The sequence below is a fragment of the Penaeus vannamei genome, chromosome 5 (genome assembly GCF_042767895.1).
Source record: "Penaeus vannamei isolate JL-2024 chromosome 5, ASM4276789v1, whole genome shotgun sequence".
In the NCBI taxonomy this organism is placed as follows: Eukaryota; Metazoa; Arthropoda; class Malacostraca; order Decapoda; family Penaeidae; genus Penaeus; species Penaeus vannamei.
The window spans coordinates 46,616,209-46,628,663 of NC_091553.1; the positions used below are offsets into that span (position 1 = coordinate 46,616,209).

The window sequence follows — 12,455 nt, forward strand, 5'->3', positions numbered from 1 at the left end:
AAATTCAGTAAATAAACTAAAATTGTATGAATTTCAACCAAGCAGGGATCTGAACGAAGCATCAACACCATAACAGAAAACTTGACTCACAAACTCGCATAAATCAAAATTAAGATCATACATTTCACAATAACTCATGCAGTAATATTAAAAATACAATAATTCAATAAACACAATACATTAAAAAGATATGAGGATCCTAGAAAATTCTATAAATCTAAAATTAAAATCTGTTTCATCTTTCCAGGGATCTGAACGAAGCATCACTACTATGGAACCTCAAAATCAGATACGACAAAGAAATGATATATGTAAGTATAAAGTGATATTTGTAAGTGTAAGGTGATATGTGTAAGTATGAAATAATGTATGTAAGTATGAAATGTGTGTAGGTATAAGATTATATGTGTAGGTGTAAAATACGTGTAAGTATAAGAGAATGTATGTAAGTATAAAATATGTGTAAGTATGAGATATATGTAAGTGTAAAATATGTGTAAGTATAAGATGATATATGTAGGTGTAAAATATGTGTAAGTATGAGATCATATATGTAAATGTAAAATATGTGTAAGTATGAGATATATATAAGTATAAAATATGTGTAAGTATGAGATATATGTAAGTGTAAAATATGTGTAAGTATAAAAATATGTATGTAAATGTAGAATATATGTAAGTATAAGACATATGTATGTAAAAAAATATGTGTACGTATAAGATGATATACATGCAAGCATAAGATGAATTATGTAAGTATATGATACACGTAAGTACAAGAACAATGTGTGTATTTCCTGGTCGGTTAGCCACAGCGCAGTTTGAGGCTAAAAAACCGTTATTATCTGATACTAAGGAATCTTTAAAAAAAAACAATATAATTTGAATTTAGGTCTGTGTGTTACTGTAGGTTTTTATGTTTCTATCTATCTGTTTATCTAGTTTTCTCTCTCTGTTTAGCTACCTCTCTTGCTGTCCGTATATCTGTCTATCGATATATCTATTTCTCTCTCTGTTTATCTATATATCTTTCTATTTCTGTCTATCTACCTGGCTATCTATCTTTCGTCTTTCTCTCACTCTCTCTCTCTCTCTCTCTCTCTCTCTCTCTCTCTCTCTCTCTCTCTCTCTCTCTCTCTCTCTCTCTCCTCCCTCCCTCCCTCCCTCCTCCCTCCCTCCCTCCCTCCCTCTCCTCTCCCTCTCCCTCTCCTCTCTCTCTCTCTCTCTCTCTCTCTCTCTCTCTCCCTCTCCCTCTCCCTCTCCCTCTCCCTCTCCCTCTCCCTCTCCCTCTCCCTCTCCCTCTTTCTCCCTCTTTCTCTCTCTCTCTCTCTCTAGAAAACCGGAAGGGAGAAATTTACTTCTAGACAATATATGCCTCCATTTAAAATTTATTTAAACCTGCGCCATTAACTTTTTGTTCTCAGAAGAAGATGATCATTGACTCAAAAATAGAGATGCAGAGATGAGAGGCAATTCACTTGAAAATAACCTCTTTTGCCAAACTTAAGTGCAGTCACTTTAATGAGAGTCATTTTGAAAGTATTGTAAGTTGTGGAAATGTTAATCGTAATTTGTAGTAGGTATTCTGGGTCACTGGATGAGTGTTATGATTTGTTGTGTATCTTTTTCTTGTTCTTGTTCTTAGCTTATGTTGTTTTGTTGTCTTGTTTTTTTTATTATTCTTTTTTTTCTTGCGTTTTTTTGTCCTTCCTTCTCCTCCTCCCGCTCTTTTTTTCTCTCTTTTTTCATCTTCATTCTTTTTCTTATTCTTCCTTCTTCTTCTCCTCCTACTCCGTCCTCCTCTTCCTACTGCTCCTCCTCCTCTTCCTACTGCTCCTCCTCCTCCTCTTCCTACTGCTCCTCCTCCTCTTCCTCTTCCCTTCCTCCTCCTCCAGTCCTCATCTTCCCTTCTTCTTCCTCCTCTTCCTCCTCCTACTCTTCCTATTCCTCCTCCTCCGCCGCCCCCTCCCATCCTCCTCCACCCTACCTCGTCCCATCCCCCCATCCCCCCGTCCTCCTCATCTCCAAATCCTCATCTCCCTCCTTCCTCCCATCCTCCTCCTCCCATCCTCTCATCCTCCTCCCATCCCCCCATCCCCCCGTCCTCCTCATCTCCAAATCCTCATCTTTTCCTCCTTCCTCCCATCCTCTTTCTTCTCCTCCTCTTCCTCCTCCCCTTCCTCCTCATCTCCACATCCCCCTCCCATCTCCCTCCACCCTACCTCCTCCCCATACCCCTCATCTCCCTCCTTTCCTCCCATCCTCCCCCCTCCCATCCTCCTCATCTCCCTCCTCATCTCCCCATCCTCCTCATCTCCCTCCTTTCCTCCCGCAGACCTACACGGGCAGCATCCTGGTGGCCGTGAACCCATACCGGATGTTCGACATCTACGGCCTGGACATGGTCAAGAAATACGAAGGGCAGATCCTCGGCACGCTGCCCCCGTAAGAACTGCTGTTGTTGTTGTTGTTTGTTTGTTGTTTGTTGTTGGTGGTGGTGTTGTTGGTGGTGGGTGGGTGTGGTGGTGGTGGTGGTGGGGGTGGGTGGGTGTGGTGGTGATGGTGGGTGTGGTGGTGGTGTTGTTGTTTGTTGTTGGTGGTGGTGATGGTGGTGGTGGTGGGTGGGGGTGAGGGGAGTGGGAGAGGGTGTGGTGAGGGGGGAGAGGTGGTGGGGGATGGTGGTAAGGGGAGGGGGAGAGGTGGAGGGGGATGGTGGTGAATGTTCGACATCTACGGCCTGGACATGGTCAAGAAATACGAAGGGCAGATCCTCGGCACGCTGCCCCCGTAAGAAATGTTGCTGTTTGTTGTTGTTTGTTTGTTGTTTGTTGTTAGTGGTGGTGGTGTTGGTGGTGGGTGTGTGGTGGTGGTGGTGGTGGGGGTGGGTGGGTGTGGTGGTGATGGTGGTGTGGTGGTGGTGTTGTTGTTTGTTGTTGGTGGTGGTGATGGTGGTGGTGGTGGGTGGGGGTGAGGGAGTGGGAGGGTGGTGGTGAGGGGGAGAGGTGGTGGGGGATGGTGGTAAGGGAGGGGGAGAGGTGGTGGGGGATGGTGAATGTTCGACATCTACGGCCTGGACATGGTCAAGAAATACGAAGGGCAGATCCTCGGCACGCTGCCCCCGTAAGAACTGCTGTTGTTGTTTGTTGTTTGTTTGTTGTTTGTTGTTGGTGGTGGTGTTGTTGGTGGTGGGTGGGTGTGGTGGTGGTGGTGGTGGGGGTGGGTGGGTGTGGTGGTGATGGTGGGTGTGGTGGTGGTGTTGTTGTTTGTTGTTGGTGGTGGTGAGGGAGGGGGTGAGGGTGGTGTTTTTGTTGTTGTTGTTGGTGGTGGTGGTGGGTGGGTGGGGTGAGGGAGTGGAGAGGGGTGGTGGTGAGGGGGGAGAGGTGGTGGTGAGGGGGGATGGTGGTAAGTGGGAGGGGGGAGAGGTGGTGGGGGATGGTGGTGAATGTTCGACATCTACGGCCTGGACATGGTCAAGAAATACGAAGGGCAGATCCTCGGCACGCTGCCCCCGTAAGAACTGTTGTTGTTGTTGTTGTTGTTTGTTGTTTGTTGTTTGTTGTTGTTGTTGTTGTTGGTGGTGGTGGTGGTGGTGAGGGGAGAGGTGGTGGTGGTGGTGTGGTGATGGTGAGGGGGGTGGGGGAGGGGTGGGAGGGGAGGGTGGTGGTGTTGTTTGTTGTTGTTGTTGTTGTTGGTGGTGGTGGTGGTGGTGGTGGTGAGGAGGGTGTGTGGGGTGGTGGTGGTGGGGTTGGTGGGGTTGGTGGTGGTGGTGGTGTTGTTGTTTGTTGTTGGTGGTGGTGGTGTTTTTGTTGTTGTTGTTGTTGTTGGTGGTGGTGGTGGTGGTGTTTTTGTTGTTGTTGTTGTAGGTGGTGGTGGTGGTGGTGGTGGGTGTGGTGGTGAGGGTGGTGGTGTTGTTTGTTGTTGTTGTTGTTGTTGGTGGTGGTGGTGGCCTCTGTGTTTTTTTTGTTGTTGTTGTTGTTGGTGGTGGTGGTGGCCTCTGTGTTTTTTTTTTGTTGTTGTTGTTGTTGTTGTTGGTGGTGGTGGTGGGTGGTGGTGATGGGTGGTGAGGGGAGGAGGGTGGTGGTGGTGGTGGTGAGGGGGGTTGGTATTGGTAAAGGGGGGGCAGTTGTATTGATTTGTGAATGATACAATTGATGATTTGATAAGATTGATAAAATAGGACAAATAATACAATTGTACATTTAATACAACGATAACATTAATACAATAATATATTCACACAATGTTAGCATGAATATAATAGTACTATTAATACAATAATAGCTTAGAGTAATACAATAAATACAATAATATATTAATAGAATACAGATAAATCCTTTATGTGTATTTATGTGTGGAGGTGGTGGTGGGGTAGTGTATTAATTTATGGATAGTACAATAATACAATTAATACAATAATGCAATTTATACAGTTAGGCAATAACAATAATACAATTGCTATACTAATTCAGTTAATGCAGTAATGAAATATCACAATAATACAATTAATACAATAATACAACTAATGCAGTAATGCAATGATATGATAATACAATTGTTGTTGTGGTGGTGATGTACTGGTTTATGAATGTAGCGTCTTCGCTGCGACAGATGTAGAAAAAATGTATGAATGAGAACGAATATCTTCACAATACAGGAGATGTATTCTGTCTTGGTTGGAAATACATTTGAAAATGGTCAAATACACCTATGGTATTGTGAAGATGTTCATTCTCCTACGTAATTTTTATAAAATGATTCGTAAGATCGGTGTTCTTGTGTTAAGTTCAAAATCATAACTAGTTATTTTTTAATGTTAGTTTTTGTTACTATTTGATACTAGTCATTCGAGTTGGTTTTAGTAATAATAGTCCTCATTATTGTTATTGCTGTTATTGTTGTCGCAATAATAACAGTCATAACACAACGCTGAAGCGATTCATAAAAAAAAAGAAAAAAAAGATAATTTTTTCTTCCTCTTCTTCCTTAAAAAGTGTGACAATAATAAAAAAATAATCTTCATACCTACCTACCTACCTACCTAGCTTCCTACCTACCTTCCTACCTACCTTCCTACCTACCTTCCTACCTCCTCCTTCCCCCCTCCTCTCCTTTACCTTCCAACCAAAAAATAAAAAAAGAAAAAGAAAGTAAAAATAAATAAAAATCCCTTCCCTTCCCACAAGAATGATGATAAAAAGAATGATAAATAGATAACCTCCCCATCCCTTCCCTCCTTTTCCTTCCCACCCAAAAAAATAAAAAAATAAAAAATAAATAAATAAAAATAAATAAATATATAAATAAAGAATACAAAATGAAAAACAAAAAAAAATCTAATAACACTTTCTCCCTCTCCCCCCCTCCCCCCCGCCAGCCACATCTTCGCCATCGGGTCGGCCGCCTACTCGCGCCTGAGCAAGGACAACGCCAACCAGTGCGTGGTCATTTCGGGCGAGTCCGGCGCCGGCAAAACCGAGTCCACGAAGCTGATTATGCAGTACCTGGCGGCGGTGAACAAGTCCCAGAGCAACCTGATCACCGAGCAGATCCTGGAGGCGTCGCCGCTGCTCGAGTCCTTCGGCAACGCCAAGACGGTTCGCAACGACAACTCGTCCAGGTTCGGGAAGTACCTGGAGGTCTTCTTCAAGGAGTGAGTTGAGGGGTTGGGTTTTGGTTGTTGTTTTTTGGTTTCTTGGTTTTATTGGGCTTTTTTTTTGTGTGTGTTTTTGTTTTATTGGTTTGTTGGAGGGGGTTGTTGTTTTTCGTTTGTTGTTTTTTGTTTTTTTTTTGTTTTATTGGGCTTTTTTGTGTTTTTTGTTTTATTGGTTTGTTGGAGGGGATTGTTGTTTTTTTTTCGTTTGTTTGGATTTTTTTTTAGGTTTTTTTTTTGTGTGTGGATAGGGTACATGGGTGGGGGGGGGGTGAGGGAGGGAGTAGGCAGATATTTTCGTATGGATCGTATGGATACACACTTGCGTACACGTATACTCGTGCGCACACACACACAACACGCACACACGCACACACACACACACAACCCCCCCACTCCCCCCACACACAGCCCCCACACCCACACACACACACAGCACACACACACAACCCCCCTCCCCCCACACACACAACCCCCCCCACCCACACACAGTCACACACACACACACAACCCCCCCTCCCCCCCACACACACAACCCCCCCCACACACAACACCCACACACACACACACAACCCCTTCCCCCTCCCACCCACCCCACACACACACAACCCCCACACACAACACCCACACACACACACACAACCCCTTCCCCCCCACCCACCCCACACACACACAACCCCCCACACACAACACCCACACACACACACACACAACCCCCTTTCCCCCCCCACCCACTCCCACACATACAACCCCCCTTCCCCCCTCCCCCCCCACACACACACATCCAAGAAAGATGCTCGGGTTCCTCCCGCCATCTTGCAAGCGTTCCTGCGGAGACAAACATCTTATCTTGTGTGTTTCCGAGAGCGTTCATTAGCATAACAAATGAACGGGGAATCAGGAGATATATCAGTAAGTGGGCTGTTGGCAACGGTGAACAGTGAACAGGGGGTGGGCTGTTGGCAACGGTGAACAGTGAACAGGGGGTGGGCTGTTGGCAACGGTGAACAGAGAACAGTAAGTGGGCTGTTGGCAACGGTGAACAGTAAGTGGGCTGTTGGCACCAGAACAGTGAACAGTATGGGCTACAGCAACGGTGAACAGAGAACAGTAAGTGGGCTGTTGGCAACGGTGAACAGTAAGTGGGCTGTTGGCAACGGTGAACAGTAAGTGGGTTGTTGGCAACGGTGAACAGTGAACAGTAAGTGGGCTGTTGGCAACGGTGAACAGAGAACAGTAAGTGGGCTGTTGGCAACGGTGAACAGTGAACAGGGGGTGGGCTGTTGGCAACGGTGAACAGAGAACAGTAAGTGGGCTGTTGGCAACGGTGAACAGTGAACAGTAAGTGGGCTGTTGGCAACGGTGAACAGTAAGTGGGCTGTTGGCAACGGTGAACAGTGAACAGTAAGTGGGCTGTTGGCAACGGTGAACAGTGAACAGTAAGTGGGCTGTTGGCAACGGTGAACAGTGAACAGTAAGTGGGCTGTTGGCAACGGTGAACAGTGAACAGTAAGTGGGCTGTTGGCAACGGTGAACAGTAAGTGGGCTGTTGGCAACGGTGAATGAAAAATCAGTAAGTATTCTGTTGGCAACGGTGAACAGTGAACAGTAAGTGGGCTGTTGGCAACGGTGAACAGTGAACAGTAAGTGGGCTGTTGGCAACGGTGAACAGTGAACAGTAAGTGGGCTGTTGGCAACGGTGAACAGTGAACAGTAAGTGGGCTGTTGGCAACGGTGAACAGTGAACAGTAAGTGGGCTGTTGGCAACGGTGAATGTCATTTCTGTTGGCAACGGTGAACAGTAAGTGGGCTGTTGGCAACGATGAACAGGAAGTGGGCTGTTGGCAACGGTGAATGTCATTTGCGGGCAGAAAGTGCTTATCCGCGTGGCATTGGCCCGGTTTCCCTTAGCTGTTGATGGCTCTAAGAAGGAGATTAGCGAATCTTATGTTTACTTAAGCTAGATGATGTTCTTTTGCGGTATTGTGTCTTTCGTGTATGTTTATCGTGTTTTTTTTGTTTTTATTTGTTTGTTTGCTTGAGATTTGTTGGTTAGTTTGTTGGTTTGTGTTAAGTTTTCTGTTTATTTGATTTATGTATTTATTTGTTTGTTTATTCTGTATTATTTTTTAAAATTATCTAACCATCATCTCTCTCTCTTTCCCTCCCTCTCTCACCTCTCTCTCTCCCGTCTCCCCTATTTCCTCTCCCGCCTCCCCCTCCTCTCACCCACCCTCTCTCACCCTCACCCCTCCCATCTCACCCCCTCACCCCTCTCTCCCTGTCTCCCCTATTCCCTCCTCCCTCTTACCCTCCCTCCCTCTCCCCTCCCTCACCCCCTCACACCTCCCTCCTCATCACCCTCACCCCCTCACTCCCTCACCCTCTCTTCCCTCCCACCCTCTCCCCCTCTCACCCTCACCCTCACCCTCTCACCCCCTCACTCCTCCTCACCCCTCTCTTCCCTCCCACCCTTTCCATCCCACCCCCACCTCCCTCCCCCTCTTCTCTCCCCCTCACCCCTCTCCCCTCTCTCTCCCCTCACCCCTCCCTTACCACCCTCTCCCACCCTCTCCCTCCCCTCTCCTCATCTCACCCCTCACCCCCTCTCCCTCCCACCCTCCCACCCCCTCTCTCACCCCCTCCCACCCCCCACTCACAGCGGCGTGATCACGGGCGCCAAAATCACGGAATACCTCCTGGAGAAGTCGCGCATCGTGACGCAGGCGCCGGAGGAGAGGAACTACCACGTCTTCTACGAGCTGCTGGCCGGCCTCCCGCAGGAGAAGAAGGCCAAGTACGGGCTGACGTCGGCCGATAAGTATTTCTACCTCAATCAGGTGGGTCGAGTTTTTTTTCTTTTTTTTCTATGCCTCTTCTCTTTTTTTGATGCTTCTTCTCGAGTTGTATTTTTGTTTTTTTTTTTTTTTTTGATGGTTCTTCTATTTTCTTCTTTCTAATTCTTCTTCCTCTGGTTTTTTTCTTTTTTTTTTTTCGTTCTTCTCTGTTTCTTTTTTTTTTTTCTTTTTCCTTTGTTTTTTTCTTCTTTTTCTTTTTGTTCTTCTCTGCTTCTTCTCTTTTTTCTTTTTGTTCTTCTCTGCTTTTTCTTTTTCTTTTTGTTCTTCTCTTCTTCTTCTTTTTCTTTGTTCTTCTGCTTCTTCTAATTTTTCTTCTTTTTCTTTTTTTTTGTTCTGTTCCAGCTCTGCTTCTTCTCTTTCTTTTTGTTCTTCTCTGATTCTTCTCTTTTCTTCTTCTCTGATTATTATTCTTATTCTTTTTCGTGTTATTCTTCTCTGCTTCTTTTTTTTCCTTCTTTTCTGCTTCTTATTATTATCATTCTTTTATGTTGTTGTTTTTCTTTATCCTTTTATTTGGCTTGATTGTATTTTGTTGTTTATTTGTTGTTTTGTTTTCTGGCTTATAGATTGGATGTGTGTTTGTTTTTGTTGTTGTTGTGGATGATGTGATATCAATTAAGTTTTTTAGTGTAAACAAAAACAAAGTCTTTTTATCCTCCGTAAAATAACAATAATGAATAGATGATTAATTAGAAATAAACTAAGATAAGATAGATAACTGAAGAAATAAACTAAAATATGATAGATAACTGAAAATTAGCAAAAGAAAAAAAAATGGAGATGCTTTAAATTCCTTCAGACTCCCAGCTATGTGATGCTTACATAACCTCGTCGTTTTATACAATAGATGTTCTTGAGAGAGAGAGAGAGAGAGAGAGAGACACAGAGAGAGAGAGAGAGAGAGAGACAGAGAGAGAGAGAGAGAGAGAGAGAGAGAGAGAGAGAGAGAGAGAGAAAGAAAGAAAAAAGAATGGAGAATGTGGCGTTTTTTTTTTTTTTCTTTTTTTTTTTTTCTTTTCTTTTTTTTTGCGAAATGTCTTTCCTTGTGGCTTGGCTTCCCAGTGGTCGTTCTTTATGGCTTTTTGTTAATGGTTATTGGACATTTATTGCTGTTGTGTTGCGTCACATCACTTTTCTTTGCCACTCTCTTGCTCTCTGAGTTGTGTTGTTGTTGCTGCTGTTGTTGTTTGTTGTTGTTGTTGTTGTTGTTGTTGCTGTTGTTGTTGTTGTTGTTGCTGTTGTTGTTGTTGCTGTTGTTGTTGCTGTGGTTGTTGTTGTATTCTTTTTTTTATTTTCCTTTAACTGTATTGCGTAAAAAAATATATGTACATCTCTTTTTCTTCGGTTTTTGTTTTGTTGTTATTGTGTTGCGTAAAAAATATATATATTTCTTTTCGAGTTGTATTTTGTTGTATTGTATTACGTAACAAATATATTTCTTTCTGTTCGAATTTTGTTGTTTTTCTTTTCTTGTTACTGTATTGCGTAAAAAAAGAGATATCTCTTTCTCTTCGAGTTGTGTTTTGTTGTTGTTTTTTCTTTTCTTGTTATTGGATTGCTTAAACAATATCTCATTCTCTCCGAGTTTGTTTTGTTGTTGATTTTCTTGTTTTCTTTTCTTGTCATTGTTATGCGTAAATAGATATATTTATTACTCTCCGAGTTGTGTTTTGTTGTTGTTTTTCTTCTTTTCTTGTTATTGTATTTGTTGCTGTTGTTACTTGTTTTTTGTTTTCTTTTCTTATTATTGTAATGCGTAAATAGATATATCTATTGCTCTCCGAGTTGTGTTTTGTTGTTGATGTTGCTGTTTTTTCTTTTCTTTTCTTACGTAGAAAAATATATCTCTTTCTCTCTGATTTGTGATTTTGTTGTTGTTTTTCTTTTTTTTTTTCTTTTTTTCTTCGAATGTTTTTTTTTCTCTCTCTCGTCAAGTTGTCTTTTGTTTTTTATTAATTTCTGTTCTTGTTTTCATTGATTTTTTTTTCTCTCTCTTTCTCCCCGTATTTTTTTTTTATATATATCTTTGATTTTTATTATATATAAAAAATATCTCTCTCTCGTTCCGACTTGTTTTGTTTTGTTTTTCTTTTATTTCCTCTTATTATATTACGTGATTTTTTTTTTTTCTCTCTTTCTTTCTTTGTTGTGTTTTTCATTTCTGTTTTTGTTTTCACATTGCGTCAAATTCCATGTCTTTTTCTCTCCTCCTATCCCCCATCCGCCTCCTAACCCCACCCGTGCCTCCTTCCCCTTCTTACCCACTTTTCCTCTCCTCCTATTTTCTCCTCTCCCTTTTTTTCCCTTTTTTATCCCTTTTCTCCTCTTTTTTCCCCTTATCCTCCCTCTTTTTTCTCCCTAATCTTTTTTTCCCTTTTTTTCCCTTTTTTCTCTCCTTTTTCCTTTTTTTTATTTTCCCCATCTTCTCTCCCCACCCTTTTTCCTTTTTCTCCTCCTATCTTCTTTCTCCCTTCCTCTTTTCCCTTTCCCCTATGCCCCATCCGCCTCCTAACCCCTCCCGTGCCTCCTATGCCTCTCCTCCCCTGCCTTTCTCCTATTTTCTCCTCTCTCCTCCCCCCTATCCCCCCTCTCCTTTCCCTTTTCTCAAATCCTCTCCCTTCCCTCCTCTTTTTTTCCCTCACCATCTTCCGTATCCCCCCTAATCCCTCCCCTCTTCCCTCCTTGCCTCCTCCCCTCCTCTCATCCTATCCTCCCCTTTCCTTCTCCTCCTATCCCCCATGTGCCTCCTAACCCCTCCTATGCCTCCTTCCCCAGGGCGGCTCGTGTCAGCTGGAGGGCAAGTACGACGGCGAGGACTTCCAGGCGCTGCTCTCCGCCATGCAGGTGCTAGGATTCTCGACCCACGAGCAGGATACCATCTTCAGGATCCTGGCGGCGGGTAGGATGCTGAGGATATATATATATATTTTTTTTCATCCTTTCAGCCCTCCATAAAATGATGATTATGAATATATCGATCATTAGAAATAAAGTAAATAAGATAGATGGCTGAAGATTAGCAAAAGAAAGAAAGAAAAAAAAATGGAAATACTTTAAGTTCCTTCATACTCCCAGTGGGGGTGGGGGGGGGGGTTGACATTTGGAGTGTTGTTGTGTGGTGTTAATTTTTTTTTTTTTCAGTTACTTGTTTTTGTGTATGGTTATTATTGTTATTAATAAATTTGTGATTATATATATTTTTTAAGAAACTAAAATTAATGAAACCAACGGCATTGCTTATATTTAATCGAGCCATTATCATTTAATAATCGGATTATTCTCCCTCTCCCCCCTCCTTTTTCCCCTTTCCTCCCCTTTTTTCCCCCCTCTTTTTTCCCCCCGCTTCTCCCCCACTTTTTTTCCCCCTAGTCTCCCCTCCTTTCCCTTCCCTTTTTTTCCCTTTTTTTTTTCCCCCCTACTTTCCTTTCCCTTTTCCCCTTTTTTTTTTTTCCCCTTCTTTTTTTCCCCCTTCCTCCCTCTCCCTTCCCCCTCCACCTCCTTCCCCCTTTTTTTTCCCAACCCTTTCCCCCTCCCCTCTTCCCCTCCCCTCTTCCCCTCCTCCTACCCCCTCCCTCCCCTCCACCTCCCCTCATTCTTCCCCCTCCTCCCTCCCCCTCCTCCTCCTTCTTCCACTCCCGCAGTACTCCACCTGGGCAACGTGTACTTCCACCGCAAGCAACTCCGCCACGGGCAGGAGGGCGTGGAGATCGGCAGCGAGGCGGAGGTCAAGTGGGCGTCTCATCTCCTGCAGATCGACGCCGAGGGCATCAAAAGGGCGCTCACCACCAAGATCACGGTGAGGGGAGGCTGAGAGGGTGCTGTGGGGGGGAGGGGTGGGTGGGAGGGGTGGGGGGGGGGTGGTGGGGGGTTTAGGTCTTCTTCCTTCGGTGCGGTGTCCTTTTTTCCTGCTCTGGGTTTTTTTGGGGGGGGTTTTTTTTTTTCATTTT

At 44.0% G+C, this 12,455-nt stretch overlaps 1 protein-coding gene across 1 annotated transcript in view; it reads left to right on the forward strand.

The window, feature by feature from the left end:
* LOC113817059 (unconventional myosin-VIIa) overlaps positions 1 to 12,304 on the forward strand; it is a gene marked incomplete at its 3' end in the record, with an annotated part of 196,479 nt that extends 184,175 nt beyond the window's left edge. Inside the window, 6 exon segments of the mRNA XM_070122188.1 lie at positions 248 to 311; positions 2,336 to 2,445; positions 5,375 to 5,650; positions 8,313 to 8,490; positions 11,284 to 11,407; positions 12,150 to 12,304. Coding sequence (XP_069978289.1) covers positions 248 to 311; positions 2,336 to 2,445; positions 5,375 to 5,650; positions 8,313 to 8,490; positions 11,284 to 11,407; positions 12,150 to 12,304 — 907 coding nt within the window.
* Positions 12,305 to 12,455: the final 151 nt, after the last annotated feature.